The 15,814-nt window shown below is 39.0% G+C and overlaps 3 protein-coding genes across 5 annotated transcripts in view; 1 reads left to right on the top strand and 2 right to left on the bottom strand.

The window, feature by feature from the left end:
- Positions 1 to 87: 87 nt before the first annotated feature.
- On the bottom strand, positions 88 to 3,973 carry LOC117446769 (uncharacterized). Its single transcript, XM_034083172.2, has 6 exons — positions 3,649 to 3,973; positions 3,169 to 3,342; positions 2,915 to 3,071; positions 1,980 to 2,161; positions 1,221 to 1,449; positions 88 to 1,093 (listed from the first exon to the last, which is right to left on the bottom strand). The coding sequence occupies exons 2-6, from the start codon at positions 3,322 to 3,324 to the stop codon at positions 891 to 893; spliced, it is 927 nt and encodes a 308-aa protein (XP_033939063.1). The 5' UTR covers positions 3,325 to 3,342; positions 3,649 to 3,973; the 3' UTR covers positions 88 to 890.
- A 149-nt stretch (positions 3,974 to 4,122) lies between these two features.
- On the top strand, positions 4,123 to 10,591 carry rrp9 (ribosomal RNA processing 9, U3 small nucleolar RNA binding protein). 2 transcript variants are annotated; one of them, XM_071203289.1, is made up of 16 exons: positions 4,123 to 4,347; positions 4,511 to 4,605; positions 4,712 to 4,824; positions 4,914 to 4,981; positions 6,003 to 6,044; positions 6,150 to 6,276; positions 6,430 to 6,554; positions 6,652 to 6,744; positions 7,369 to 7,469; positions 7,559 to 7,693; positions 8,196 to 8,258; positions 8,376 to 8,521; positions 8,998 to 9,077; positions 9,220 to 9,293; positions 10,003 to 10,114; positions 10,283 to 10,591. In XM_071203289.1, exons 1-15 carry the CDS (start codon positions 4,264 to 4,266, stop codon positions 10,106 to 10,108), a joined length of 1,452 nt encoding a protein of 483 aa, XP_071059390.1. In that variant the 5' UTR covers positions 4,123 to 4,263; the 3' UTR covers positions 10,109 to 10,114; positions 10,283 to 10,591. The 2 variants fall into 2 exon arrangements, with proteins under 2 accessions (XP_071059390.1, XP_033938951.1); XM_034083060.2 differs by having other exon boundaries at positions 10,003 to 10,591.
- An 862-nt stretch (positions 10,592 to 11,453) lies between these two features.
- Positions 11,454 to 15,814, bottom strand: part of grm2b (glutamate receptor, metabotropic 2b) — a 75,365-nt gene continuing 71,004 nt past the window's right edge. The window contains exons 5-7 of one of the 2 annotated variants that reach the window (XR_004552222.2): positions 13,067 to 13,259; positions 12,329 to 12,565; positions 11,454 to 12,224 (exon numbers count right to left, since the gene is read on the bottom strand). Coding sequence is in view for 1 of the 2 variants with exons in the window: in XM_034084094.2 (XP_033939985.1) it covers positions 12,492 to 12,565; positions 13,067 to 13,259 (267 nt within the window). In the remaining variant the exon portion in view is untranslated. Of the gene's footprint in view, positions 12,566 to 13,066; positions 13,260 to 15,814 lie in introns of both variants that reach the window. The other variant, XM_034084094.2, reaches the window with a different exon arrangement.

Raw genomic sequence — 15,814 nt, 5'->3', positions numbered from 1 at the left:
GAGAGACTATACATACGCTCACTCACTCATACACACACATACACACACACACACACACACACACACACTGAAGGACTGGTTGGATTTGTTCTGTCCAGTCACACTGTTTAACAACTTTAAATCGCTTTTTTTTTAATCCAGTTCATCATATGTCTTAAAAATGTATATTTCCTAACAGTGTACTCTTTTGCTAATAGAAACGCATGAAACCAGGCTCAGCGCTGACATCTGTTGGTTGCTGTACATTTTAAATCCCCATGGGAGCATGCTGTACTTTACTGTGCTGACGTAAGAAAGGGTCCAGGTTAAGATAACAGAAGGATATCAGTTCTGAAAGTTTATTGGCCCTTACATAGGTAAGCACAACACACAGAGAAGTGATGTAATAAATGGCGTGGAAGCAGAACGATTATTTATCACTTACAGCATATTTTGCAACTACAAAAAACTATCCTAGAAACACAGTATCACCTGGTGCAACGCACAGTTTGTCATGAACTACAGGGTCAACATAACCACCCTTGAAAGATTTTCGTTCAAAACACAGCCGACTGAAAGTTTAACTATTATAAATAGACCGACTTCACATACGTATTATTTAGTCACTGCCACTTACTACCTCAAATAAAATAAGAACACTTGGTTGTTTTTACCACTGACAATGACACATGACAGTGCTGTTGGGTCACCAGATTAAACATTACACTTTGAACATATGAGAGACAACAGCAGCTGCAAAAATGGAAGAATTCTAAAAAGTGTTAAAAAAAGACCTAACTAATAAAATCACTCGAGCACTCAATAATGAATAAAATATACAGGTGGATTAAAAAGTCAACCTGTCAAACATGAAATACGGGTGGCCAACACATTAAGGCAGAATCAAAACGTTACAACTGAGAATCGTTGGTCATCGTTCCATTTTCAGACAGAAGTGCAGCGTCATGGCAAAAGCTTTGATCAATGAAAGCTCTGTTTTCAGCTTTACCTATGCCCAGCCTCTTCTTTAATAGTTTGTCCTCATTGTTCAACTTCGTGCGGATTGCCGTTTTTATTTGGCTGCTATCCACACCAAACTTGAGTGCCACATGTTCTGGAAGAAGAAGCATGGGAACAAAAAGTTAGTCTCCTTTTGGTAGGATCACATCTTAAAATGATGAAGACATCTACAAAGAAGGTATGTGTGCTTGAAAAAGTAAATAACACCATCAAACACTTACCAATTATACCAGTCAAGGTCTCAGGTGGGAGTTGAGGTTTGTGGCTATCTTCTCCAGTAAAGGCGCTCCTCCGGCCCTGCAGAGAGTGTGTGCCCAGTGTTTCTCTGTCAAAGAGTATCATCAGCAGAGCTGACGTGTACTTTTTGTAGTCTCCAATCTCTGCGATGCGCTCATAAAGAGTTTTTGGTACTCGAAGAGTCTCAGAGAGGTACAGGTAGTTGACATCGTCCTGAAGGCAAAATAAAATCTAAATGTTAGCTGAAGATGCTTTAATCGCTGAATCTGTTCAAAGTATCAAATACTGTTAACCTGAGCTTAACAACAATCAACATTTTGAAACAGGAGTGCTGACATATAATTATCCCTCCTAGTGTGTCCAAGTGGTATTATATTATTATATATTGTTAGGACCGCTGTGGCACAGGAGACCAGAAGGCTTTCTAAATTGCTCAGAGCGGACTCCTAGTGAAACATGATGGTGATGAAACACTAATATACAAATTAATGAATTGTGTCTCCTGCTGACTTTTGGAGCTAGTGCTAGCATTGCTGCATTTTTTTACCACGGCTTTGTGCAGTAAATTGAGCCTTGTCTTCCCAGGAGATCTACATAGTGGCCAACAGAATTGCATGGTGCAAGCAAGGTTATGGGGAACCAAACTACATGCTTTAGTGTTATTATTTGTAAGGATTACTAAGGTGAACCAGGCAATCTTCCCAAAATGTTGTTATTAGAAGACATGGAGTATGAGCACTGACCTCTGGGAGGATATCATGATCCTCTCTCATCTCCCCCTCGGTCTCTCCCAGGAAAGAGACGGTTTCATCATGAGAGTTGTGGGATCCTGCTGCTGCTGCCTCGCCTCCTTGGATCACATGATCCAGAGTGACTCGCAGTTCATGAGCGGTGTGCCTCATCTGCATCATGAGAGTGTTCATCTCTGCAAAAGGTGTCAGATCACTTTAGAAAAGCTGAAACAAAGTAAGTTTTTTCACGGGGTAATTAGCATTAGCTGGCAGGTTTTATTTAATTATATATTTTATTTTTATTTTTGACTAAGGATTTTAGCAGCAGTCCAAAACTTCTGACATGCAAAAAGCCAAACTTGATAAAGTATCTATAAAAACAAATAATTATTTTCTATTGAAATGATCATATCTTATCTCCCTACATTGTGGTTTGAATGCCTTCTATGTTTATTAAAAAAACACATTTAGATTATATTAAATAGCACTTATACAGTTCTGAATTTTTGATAATGTTTCCTAAAAAAAATTATGCAATTCAGTGTCACTTATAAAGCAAATAATAATTTCATTGGATGACATGCTCAATTTATCACACATAGACATTGTAATAAATGTTCATGTAATTGCTGGAAACTTAATTCTCAAAAATGTTGTGCTTGTCTGTAAAAAGATATTACATTTTTGCAGGATCTGCTGTGCACTGACTAAAAGACTCTATAGGTTACACTAGCAATTCATTGCAACTAGAAGTGTAACGATAACATTAACAATAATTTATTTTCTTATTATTTTGTTCCAAATTAAAAATTGCAATCAAAAAATAACAAACACCAAAAACAAAGCATTATGTGTAAATTGACTATTATTTTCCCCAATTGTTTTGTTCTAAAAAATATCAAAATCACCCATAATGTATGTATTAATAGTAATACTTTTCCACCCACCTTTGAGCTCCCTCAGCTCTCTCTCGGCCAAAATTCTACATCTGCGTTCATACTTGAGTTGTGCCTGCAGTTGCTCTATTTTCATGAGGAGGCTGACGGTGTCTGTTCTGATGCCTGGGCTTGCAATATTTTCTTCCTCAAATTCAATGTTTTCATGCTGCCAAATGAGAAAGAAAAAAAAAAACACATGAATAACTCCAAGTGTAGTGAGGCAAACAACAGTTGTTTCATGCACAACAAATAGCATCTCTCACCTCGTTGTTGGGAAAGGGGGAGTAGCTGGACCCCTCCGCCAACCTGTACTTATCCTCTACTGTTTCACAGCCAAACCCCTGAGCATCAGGGCCGATTTTTATCATCTTTGCTGGGGGTTGTGATGGAGTCGCTCCTGCGTCTCTCTTGGGTGGCATGGGGGTGGAAATAAATATCTGGGTAGACAAAAGATTTAATTATTTGACACATCAAGTATGGCACGGTATTTTTGCACACGCTGCAGTCAAACTTTGAATGAAACTTTTTCAGTCGTTGTTTATCTCTTTTCAGTGAGTCAATCGAGACAGAAATGAAAAGTTAGTTCAGATCGCATCCCCCCCTCCTCCTGCTTCCTCAACCCCTCCTACTAGCTTCTTCCAGATTGCCTCCAGCTGGAGCCACAGATACAACTGTCTTTCAAAAATACATTCTCAAATACATGTACTATTCAATGTTACGCGGTTTAGAGAGAGGAGGCTCACCTGGCCGTTCAGCTATACTTCACGGAAAACTGTAACCACACACTCGGGAAGGATAGCAGCGAAGTATATGCAAATACTGCGTAGTAGAGGAAGTACCGGTAGTAGTACTACTGCAGTACTACTGCTATTAGATCCTGATACAAATACGACTATTTTTATTCAACAGCGGCGCTAAATGTTTCCGGTTAAATATCAGTGAAATACCGCTCCTGTATTTCTATTTTACTGTGTATGGTACACGTGTGTATATGATTGCTGTCATGAGAAATATATATTTTTACAATTATGTGCGGAACTAAGATGCGTAAACTCATTCCCCGAGGGAAGTATTTTACCCCAGTACAGTTTCCTGCTCACTTAAAATCCTATTTCACCCAATGAAAATGCAGCGTCTGAACCAAAGGCGGGACGTGTAGGAGGAACTGTGAAGACCAGCCATGGATGTTTCATAAGAACGAGACCAGCCAATCAGCAGCTTGTCTTCCAACGTGACGTCAGCTTCCGGGTTTGGTTGCACTGCACTGTACCCATGTGGGTTTCGTGTTGACTTGCTGCTTTAGAAAGTTAAGGAGCTAGCTCTATCTACATTTATCAATTACTTAATCGCGTTTCACCATGTCTTCGCCTTTCTTTATAAAGGCAAAAGTAAACCCCAAATTTGCCAAAAAGGGGAAACCTGCAACAGTACTAAAACGAAAGGTAAGTTCGCCGGACCTAGCTACTAAGCTAAATCCCAGTAACGTTAGCTAACCACAGGTTGACACATGTGTTTTCACTATAATAACCTCCTGTGTCTACCCAGTCACGAATGCAACATCATTGTATGCCATTACTAACCCTGTATTTTATTGTTGTGCTGCAGGGTGATGGAGACCCAGGAGGAAAGGGTAAACCAAGAGCCAAGAAACTCATCTCCAAACACAACGAAGAGATTTCCAGCGACTCTGAGACAGAGAGGTAATTTTCCGATGTGTTTGTTTGGGTTATGGTATGGACATGACCAGTACATCGTTTGAAGCACATCACTAACCCAGGTGTTTTGCTTTTGTTTCTTGTTGCTCAGTCCTATAGTGGCCAGGAAAAGACAGACCATTGAAAGGGATGATTATGATGAAACACCACAGGAGAAGAAGCTTAGATTAGCCAAACTGTACCTAAACCAGCTAAAGGAAGAAGGTAAACTTGAATTATCTATGCAGCATAACCTAGAGATCTAACATTACTTCTATACTTGTGTGTATTAATTGTGTGACTTAATTTGTCAGAGGACGATAAAGCAGAAGATGACGCCTTTGAGACTGATCTGGTTGCTGGAAGACTTCAAGAGGAAGTGGTAAGAGTGTCTTCTGTATTAAAGCATATCGTAGAAGAGCATGTCACTTCTACTGGGGACATGGGACATGACCCTCTTATTTTTCATAATCCACTTGAACTTTGTCAGTTTATTAACATTGTAGTTTAAGTTTGATCACTTAATCTCTAGACTAATATAAAACTCTAAGCACTTTCTTTCCCACATTAAGGCATATTTAGTGATTTCCACATTGACACATGTACTACATTCAGAAGCATTTCCATGCTTGAGTCTGCACATTTACGACCATAAAAGGTGACTAGGTCTTGAGTTGGGAAATTCGTATTACAGATATCACTGAATTGAATTAATTAATTTAAAACAAGGGACAGTGTACATTAATAAACATATTAAAAACATGTAAAAGTAATCGAATTAGCCAAAAGGCTAGTTTTAATCGATAGTCCCTTTGCCAGATGGTGATGGACATCCTAAAAGCAATACTAAAAATACCACATCATTGTTATATCATTGTACACATTTACATATTTACTGAATATTGATTTATGTTCCAATCCACACATGAACCCATGCATGTTGTTGTTCCTGAACATTTAAGATATAGACTGCATGTGTGAACTAAACGGCTACCATCATTTACAGGAGGGGATTGCTGAGCAGAACAAAGCGTTGATCTTGCATTTATTCATTAGTGTTTGCTGCAATAGGCTTTATATGGAATTTCCCCTTAGTTTGCACTTCTCAGACTAAATAGTCTGATTTCTCAGTTCTGCAGACACATGTCATGGCTGATAAAACTACTGGCACTAGTGATGAGGAAAATTAAGCTTTCTGAAACACTATTTAGCACATTTTGTTGAGTGCAGTCTATTGTTTAAAAGTCACAAATACCATTTACGCTGTCAGAGTATCATGTGTTTGTTTGGGTGTTAACTTCTCCTCACCTAACTCATGAAACTAGTTTTCTGTGAGAATTTATTCTGGAGGATCAATTGCCGTATGGTCTTCAACTTGCTGTGTATGTGATTTCCCCCCTCAGCTTGAACAGAAAGGAAAGCTTCAGAGACTTATTGCCAAAGATGTAAGTACAGCAAATGTTATCGCTTCAATATCCACACTATGTTCAATATTATAAAGGAAATCTGTTTATAAACAGACTGACATTGATTTTCAATCATTCTTTTAGATCATGGCACCAGATGCTTCAGAGATCAGAGTGTTGAGAGGACACAAACTTCCAATTACCTGTCTGGTCATCAGCTCGGATGACAAGTACATATTTTCTGCGGCCAAAGACTGCTCCATTATTAAATGTAAGTCAACACCCAAATTCTGAAATCCCTTCAAATACTTATGTGTGAAAATTGGGGAAAGTAACTAAATATGGATATGAATAAAATGTGCCTTGCTGTTGAGGCTCATGGTTTGATTTTGCAGTCTTAATTGAATGTTTTCTCATATTTCAGGGGATTTTGAGAGTGGAAAGAAACTGCACACGATACATGGTGGAAGGAAAGGCACAGAGGATCGGCATGTTGGACATACAGCCCATATCCTGTGTATGGCCATATCATCAGATGGGAAATACTTGGTGAGTAGTACGCTCAGCCTATCCGGCCTTTTTACCAGCAGTCTCATAAAGTGTGCCCTCATATTGTAACAGAAACCTATTTCTCCACATCTTTTAGGCCACTGGAGACGTGAACAAACTGATCATGATCTGGGAGGCAAAGACATGTAAACATCTTTATAAGTTCACCGGACACAAAGGCCCAGTGTCGGTATGTTCTCCCTCTTTCTCTCTCTAATCTTTTTTTATTTTACAAGTTACCTACTGTAGTTATATAAAGGCTCTGAGGTCCTGTCTAGGGGTCGACCGATTATCGAGGCCGATATTCACATTTTACAGATTATCGGTTGCAAAAACACCACGATCTTATGATCCAATTCTATCAGTTTCCCAGTTACAAAGGGACAGGGGGGGGAGGAACTGGGACGACTGTGACGGCTGCTACTGGAGCCTCGCAGCAACTCTGCTTTCTGCACCACAATCTGGTGCTGCTGAACTGGGACTACTAAATGAGTGAGACTCAAATATCAGAAGTTCAGAACAAGTTTTAGTAGTTTTTATTTGATTTTTACTTCATTTACTTTACTCCGGGTCACAGAGAGGAAACCAGTTTTAAGATGTTGAAAAGTTCATTAAACATAAAAAGGCATTTCAAAGAAGTTTGTTATTCTACATTTTGACACCAAGATTTTCTGATTTACTGCAAATGTATATCGGTTCCAAATATCGGTTATCGGTCTCCTTGATTACTGATAATCGGTATCGGCCATGAAAAAGCCATATCGGTCGATCCCTAGTCCTGTCATATCATATCATATGTGTTTTCTCTTCTCAGGGTCTTTCATTCAGAAGGGGAACTCACGATCTGTACAGCGCCTCTCACGATCGCTCAATAAAGGTGTGGAATGTGGACGAGAATGCATACGTGGAAACTCTGTGAGTAACTTCTCAGAAAAGGCTTTGACCAACAATACTTGTATTCTGTTTGAAAGTGTGAATGTAACTGTGATTGTGACTTTCTACAGCTTTGGGCATCAGGACGCCATCACCGGACTGGACTGCCTGAGCCGGGAGTGCTGCGTGACGTCGGGGGGGCGGGACCGCTCGGTGAGGGTGTGGAAGATACCCGAGGAATCCCAGCTGGTGTTCCACGGACACGAGTGAGTCTGCCTGTCTTTCATTTCATTTCAAACCTTTATTTATACAGATGAATCCCATTGAGATCATTGATCTCTTTTTCAAGGGAGACCTGCTCAAGTAGTTCCACATGAAACATAAAAACATAAATAGAACAACAAAAGGACTTCACTCGGTTCAGACCGTAGAGCACTTTTGACCAATCAAAGTCAAGATTTAAACGTGTAATGTTATTTAGTACAAAAATGGGTTTCAAGAATAGGAACATTTGAGATATGTGTTGGGATGATATATTGTGACCTCTCTTTTGCCGACAACCATTTTAATGTCCTGTAGATTTGATAAATAATCCTCCATCTTTGGGATTACAGCATAATTGTGTTTTATTTTCCTAAATTCATGGCAGAATAGATTTAGTTGGAGAACTGTACATCATATCTTTAATTTTCATCTTTGTGAAATACAGTCCATGTAAGCATAAGACTAACACCATCATCATTCTGTCCTCCCTTTGTCTTCCTACAGGGGATCCATCGACTGTATCCAGCTCATAAACGAGGAGCACATGGTTTCAGGAGCTGACGACGGGTAAGGCAGCCGCAGCTTTCAGTCGTATCGTATACAATGCTGTTTTTGATCGGTGTTAACGGATGTATTCATGTTTCTCTTCCGTGTCCTTTCATTTCATTGTCTACCCGGCCTCAGCTCTGTGGGTCTGTGGAGTGTCAACAAGAAGAGGCCTCTCAGCACAGTAAAGCAGGCTCATGGTCGCCATGGTGAAGCGGGGCTGCAGCAGGCTCATTGGGTCTCTTCGGTGGCGGCGCTTCAGAACTCAGATACTGTCGCCTCAGGTGCCTCCGGCTGTGAGAGTCCTCCTCACCAGCTTTTTATTCTCAACTGTGCTGGATGCTTTTTAATGAAACAGTTAAACAACAGTTTTATGTTAAATGAATTCAAATAATGTATGACTAATTGTCGTACACTTTTGTCGTATTATTATTATTATTAATAATGTGCTATGATAACGTGCAATTACGTATGTGCCACTACGGTTTGTTTTTTGCACCACTAAATACTGGTAATATTTTACATTAATGATGTTTCCTGTAGATATTTAACTGCTCTTTTTTACTGCACTTTTAGTGTACATTTGTACTATTATGCTGCTGTGTTTATTATATTTTTGTAACTCTGGCACAACATTTCCTTCGGAATAAATAAAGTCTTATCTTACACGCATAATTAGAACAGTTGATGCTAGTATGTGTGTCTTTAGCCGTACATTAGACGTTCTGCTGTCTGTATTAATGTAATATTCTCTGTGCAGGCTCTCACAACTCGGAGGTGAAGCTGTGGAAGTGTGGCCAGAATTACCGTAAACTGGAGCCTCTGTTCAGTGTACCAGTGGTGAGCTTCTTTATCTTTTTTAAAAGCGTCACATTTTCTTAAGATGTGTTTTCAGCCAATTATAAACATTATTCTCACTGCATTCCTGGCAACATCTGTCTCAAATATCTCATCGTGTCTCTCCCTCTGCTTTCTGTCCCAGTGTGGTTTTGTCAACAGTCTGAAGTTTTCCAGCTCCGGTCAGTTCTTGGTGGCAGGAGTCGGACAGGAGCACAGGTAACTGAACTAATGATCATGTAACCATAGAAACAGTAGGTAGAGGTCCTATCAACTTACTAAATGTCAGAGTGGGTTTATGTTCAGGGAAGGAAATGTCCACCAGATGACAGTGTTAATCCATCTCTTTGCCTCTGTCAGGGGGAAACCACACTTTACTTTAATTTTTCTCAGTTGTTTCCAATTCTCTTGAAAGATAGGATCCTAGCCTCAGATGGCATTAGTGGATTGAAAGAAACTACAGAACAGTATTTTACAATGGGAAATGTAACGGTGGATTTCTAGTATTCGTGACTACACTGTAAAATTAAAACAACACACAAATACTTGGATTATAATTGAATTAGCAGAAGTTGTTGTTGCCAGTAACTGTTAAAACTGTAATGAGGGTTTTATCTAAAGTTAATAAAGCACTCTGAATACAGTCAGTGCTTACTGTCTGAACTAACCCTGAAGGCTAATGTAACTCCAGTCAATGTCTGAGTGTGATGTTGATTCACTTTTCACAAAGGTTTGAGGCACAACTGTTCTTTGTGGGTGGATCAGTGTTTCACATAATTATATTTGCATTACGATCTAAAAACGACAAAAGAAAAGTTGATGGTCTTTATCCTCTTCTGTTTCAGATTTAGTTTCTATAGCTCTCTGGATAATGTGCTCTGCTGGTATCTGTCACCTGTGATTGAACTTTGGTTTGTTTTTTCTGCAGGTTGGGCCGATGGTGGAGATTAAAAGAGGCCAAGAATGGGATCTATATTATTCCTCTCAAAAGGAAACCAACTCCAAGTCCAGAGGAAGTTAAGATAGCTGAATAGTGGACTGTTAAGTGACTTTTATTTTGTAAATTAAAGGTTAAAAAGCTGACTGTTTTGTACATCCTCCTTGAGAAAGAAAACCCAACATTTTGAAGACGACCCTGATCGTTTATACAGGTGTTTGCTGTTGGTCTTGTGATCTTTCAATTCAATTCAAAACCTTTATTTATCCAGGTAAAATCCCATTGAGATCAATGATCTCTTTTTCAAGGGAGACCTGCATCTTATTTTTGGGAGGAGCTTTAACAGCATTAGTGAAGCTGGACAACACCCACCGCAGCCAGCCAGTTCACCGTGCTGCCATCGTGCACGAGATACAGAAGACCCCCCCGCGTACCACCGGACTACAGAGCAGCCTCTCTCCTCCGGCTGTGACAAATGAGAGTTTTTTTTATTTGTTCTTAGTTAGTTACATGTAACTGCCCCTTGTGGCACAATCCTGTGTTATACATGAAAATAAATAATCACTTGTATCCTTGTAAACTATCGTTGTTTTCTTAAAGGATTCAGGCAGGGTTCGCTGTGTCACGATCGTTACCAAAGTGAGACAAATGTGTATTCTAGGCATCAGCACATCCAGGACTAAACATTTCATCCTCCTTGTTTTGTACTTTTCAGAATTCTACTTTAAGTTTCTCTATCCAATTGTGTGCTGGAAAATTCAACATAATTGTTCTGTATCATTAGGGGATGGGTTAAGTGCCTACATTGTCATGGTAACTGCTTATCTGTGGGTTATTGTCAACCTGTTGAAACAACATTAAATTACAATTAACTCTACAGGAGAAAAACTTATCTCTGTTGGTAGAAGACCTACGGAATAAATTAAATGTTACAAAATGTCATTTATGAGAGAACATTCAAGGTAATGCAAACAAAAGGTTTTAGAATTGCACCAAATAGGTGGCTTGAAATATTTGAATGTAACCATCAAATAAGATTTGATGGTGGCAAAAGTGCGCTGAAACCCTACTAATGGTCACATAATAATAATACATTTATTTTGGAGGGTGCCTTTCATAACACCCAAGGACACCTTACAGGGCATAGGGGCAATATAGGGAACAATTAAAACAGTGGGTTTAGTGTTAGCATAAGTATTATATTGATAAGCTTTTTTTGAGGTTCTGCAGGTGTCCTCTCCGGCCCCTCTGCGTTTCACTTGCACAATTCTTATCAGCCTCTGGTACATATCCAAATTGAATTGTGTGTGCCTAATTGTTTCGACCATTTCTACCATGACTCCCACTGTTGAAGTACTTTTGACCTTGAATTGTTTTTGGATCTGCTGCAGGAATGCTTAATGTTTATTTAACCTATGGAAACAGACAAGGCAGACAGTGGGCAGGTTGTTAATAGATGGTTATTACAATTTAATATCAGGTTACTCCAATATGTATAAAAGATGCAAAAGTCCAGCTTGGGTGAATACATTTTATAGGCACTGTACATGTATAATTGCACATACTTAACTAGTTACACCAATAGTTATAGCTTTGACATCAGAGCACCAAATACAAGTCTTGGTAACAACGGAATTAGAAATCATGCTGCTTCTCCTATTTAGGCGGGAAAATGGTCACTCAAACTTAACATCTTCAGTTTTATTTTACTTGGGTCAAAATAAAGTAAGCAATACTTTGTTGGTTCAACTAAAGATATTTAAAAAAAGGTTTATGTGTTTTTCAAGATGAAACAATCGAACCATGTGTAGCCTACTCAAGCTGTTATCGTCTCTGAATAGCTACATTTAGTTATAATAGAATTGCAATTGTGAATGCATACAAAGCAGTATTTATTTGTTTAATGTAAAAGAAAACTATTTTATTTACATAAATTACAGGAAAGCAAACACTAATCTACATCAACACACATCCTTTATGTTCTCTAGTTGCCTACTCGTTCACATTCACTAAGGTTAGTCACATATTTTGTGGAACAGAAGGGCTACATCTATTTCATAGCAATTTTTATCAATGTCTACAACATTTGGATATACTCACAGCACTGTAAGGACGAGATAAGAACAGCCTTTTGTTTGTATAACACTATTGCTTCACAAGCACCCATTTGACAACAAGACTCTTTAGGACAAGGCACGGTGCATTTCGTCTATCTGTAAAACAAGGATATCACAGCATATTAAATCTATACAAAAAGGCTTTACAAATGATACATACTGCGCGCTGTAGAAACATCACTTTCACAGTAAAGAGTTACCCTTGCCGCTGTCAGTCAGTCTACCCAGACAGAGCTATCTCTCTGCAGCATGTTGGATGGCATGAGGGCTCCGTCATACACCGCCCTGTTTCATGGAGGGATGAGTGATGATGGGATGGTGTCTTGTGCTTAGAGGGAAACCTTTTTTTTTTCTCTTTTTTTTTTACAAAGAGGATGTTGTAGAATCCACAACCTCGCGGCCATTACAGACTGCTGGCACATAGTTAGAGGCTGATCCTGGGAGAGGAAAAACAACAACATTAGATAGGTTAGATTAGTTTTATTTCCATTTTACCCTAAATACTTATAAAAAGTTATAATAAGTGGAACAATTTATATGTTCCGTTTATTTGTGCAGACTGTGCTGTGAATAGTCGTCATTAGACGTTATTTAATGAGTTTTAGATAAGAGTTTCTATTATCCAACATGAAAATAATTGTAATGACTGGATTTAATTGCTGGGCCACGCTGATTCAAAACCAAAATAATCTTTAAAAAAGTGTAATATTGTATAAACATTGTCTAAATGACGGTGGTCTATTATGATGGTGTTATTGCAAGTGTTGCATTTAGGTCAGGTTGTCGGTTTTTCCTTGATTGTATTGTTATGACTTCAAATTTGTGATGTAGATCCAGTCAGTAACCTTCATTAACACAGGTGCCTCTGTGCCGGTGTTTGCCCAATGTTTCCAATACTAGATAGAGCACTAAGTGGCAGATACTGTGGATACTTGTACCTTTAGAGTAGCTGGAGCTGGGAAGGGATGCAGTCGCTGACACTGTGGCACTGAAGCGGTTGGTTGTGACTCTCAGAGAGGTCACATTTTTCTGGGGCTGGAACAGGATGATGTGAACTTTGGGGGCGAAGAGGCAGCCGAGAACCACCGAGCCGCTCAGACTGACGGAGATGCACATGGTGGTGGTCTGCACCTGTGAGGAGAAAGATAGTGGGTGATGATAAATATATCAGTCGGCCCATGGAGATCCTCCTTTTGGCTTCAAAGGGACTAATGAAGTTTGTTCAATGGCCCCTGGCACTCCTCACTTCCACCCACACATACTTGTATGCATACACGCCACATACTTATTCCACTATCTTGTTTGATCCAATCAGTTCACACATCTTTTGGCATTTCCTACTCCTAATCATTTAACCAAGCAGTCCCAAACCAATCAAGGCCTCCCTGTTTTAACACAATATTATCCTGTATTGGAAATTGATATTAATAATACAAATTATGTTTTTGGTCTCACATGAATAAAATGTTGTAGCCTATGCGTGCAACTTTGACAGGTTTCTTTTTTCATGTGAATCAAATGTGGTTAAAACATATCAAAAGCTGTGTGGCCATTAAACCAATGTTTGTTTTTGCATCATATGTCAGATCATGTGCTTTAACTTTAGGACACTTTTTAATTAGATGTATTTAGAGGATTCATCCTAAATGTAATCTTAATTGCCTTATCATGCAGGTATATCAAAATCCAAAGTCTTCCAAGTCTGTTTCAGGCTATTATTCAAGTGGTATTATGTGTGTGAAGTTTTCAATTATAAATGTTAGCAATTCTAATAGTTTATCTGTATGTGCATGAATATGAGGGCTCGAAGAAGAATAAGCACGAATAACAGCACAGCTGGCTGTCCTGGAAAGTCAGGGCCTTGTTAGTCATATTTCAACTGCTAATGTGAGCTGACTGCTGGGGTCATCTTCCAGAGCTGCATCTCTTACGGCCCCACTGGTTACCCCTGCAGTCCAGGAACTTCTATTTGCAGAACCACAGCATGAAGTGAAATCCCTCCTAAACATACCGTGCAACAACAACACTGCAGAAATATGCAAAGTCCTCATAAATCTAAACTCTAGACTACAAAAACAACTGGTGAAAAAACCCATCAAGGTTGCAGGCATTAATACTTCACTTGTCTTTTGTCCGCAGCTCCTTATCTCTTACAGCATTGACACTGTTTCCATTTAACAGTTCTTTAAACAAACTATTAGAAAGGACTTTGCTGTGTAAACCCTCCTGTGTTCTTACTCTAAAACTAAGGGCAAAGACAATAAATAATTTAGTTAAAGCTTTGTGCCTTTTTAAATATTCCATTATGAGATTTCTTTGATGTTTTTCTTAAATAGATATCTTCACAATTGTTTGAAATACATTTGTACCTGGATATAACTGCATATGATAAACTAATGCTGCACTTTTCTTATGTTTTATAATTCAGTATTTTAGTTAACGGCAATTTCTCTTTTAAAATAGTTAACAACATATGCGTTAAACAATGACTATTTTCCGTGCTGATGTTCACTTTCCATCATAAGAGGAATAAATGTAAAGGCAAGAGTATAAGTAACAGTTTCTGAAACCTTGAGTTCATCATGATTCACTGAGCAGCAAGGCTAGTCCCCCATTAGAAGATGTCTGTGCTATCCAACCCTAATTTAAAATGTAGCAACTGAACCCACAGCCATTACTATTGTTGTCACACAGGACTAAAGCACCAAGGTCGCTGCTGCAGTACCAAACATCTCATTCTTTTAAATATTCTGTGCTGCCTCTCCGGTACGAAGACGTATATCCCACAATGCTCGGCTGGTCTCATAGCTTATACTGGGGATCAGGGAAGGTAAAGGTTCACAGTTTGGGATGGGGAGGGCTGATCACTACAGACATGAAAAGCCTGAGGTGCCGCATGATGATAAAGCGTGTGATCCAGGCCTCCCCCATCTGTTTGCACAACAAAGGCCTTGTTGCACACCCTAAACAAATGCTGTGGCAACGGCCTAGATTGCTCCTAAGGCAGCGGCGCTCAAAACTTACAAGGTCTGTCAGCTTCATGCCCGTTGGTTCGTCTTCCTTGTCTTGCTTTACACTGTATGGATAAATACATTAATATGCCCTTGCAGCTAAACATTTTCTGCTTGAGGAAAATTAAATATATATTCAAATGTTTGGCATGCTGCTGTACTTCAGACAAGTCATGTAATAGTTAAGCATATTCAACCCATTTAAGCAATTCCATTAATGAGATGCAGGGTAAATGTGGCCTTTAGCATTTATGTAAAAACGGATTATGTCCTATTTCCTCTGAATATCATGGAGACAGTAAACTAAATTATTCGGTACTCCATGTCCCCGATTACAACTATATTTTTCCTACAGGTCATATGCTACCAAGTGAGTTCACTTGGTAGTTGTGATATAATATCAGTTGTGATATAATCTTAGCATCTGAAACACAAACTGTAATAAACCTACAGAAATCATCTTTTACACTTGGAATGTGTCATTAATAATTTCTGATTCAATGAATCAGTTTGACTGTCATTAATTATTTCTATCTGTATATTCCAGCCTGATGTGTCTCCAGAGTCTTTGTTCTTGTCTTGAAAGATCCTTCAGCCCACATGAAATGAAAGCTCGCTCTTTCATGAGTCTGGGTGACGATGATCAAATGGAATGTGATAGTGACACCTTCTTCT

This window comes from Pseudochaenichthys georgianus, chromosome 5 (assembly GCF_902827115.2).
Source record: "Pseudochaenichthys georgianus chromosome 5, fPseGeo1.2, whole genome shotgun sequence".
Classification (NCBI taxonomy): domain Eukaryota; kingdom Metazoa; phylum Chordata; class Actinopteri; order Perciformes; family Channichthyidae; genus Pseudochaenichthys; species Pseudochaenichthys georgianus.
The sequence above is the reverse complement of the archived record's forward strand: the minus strand, read 5'-3'. Positions and strand labels throughout refer to the sequence as shown.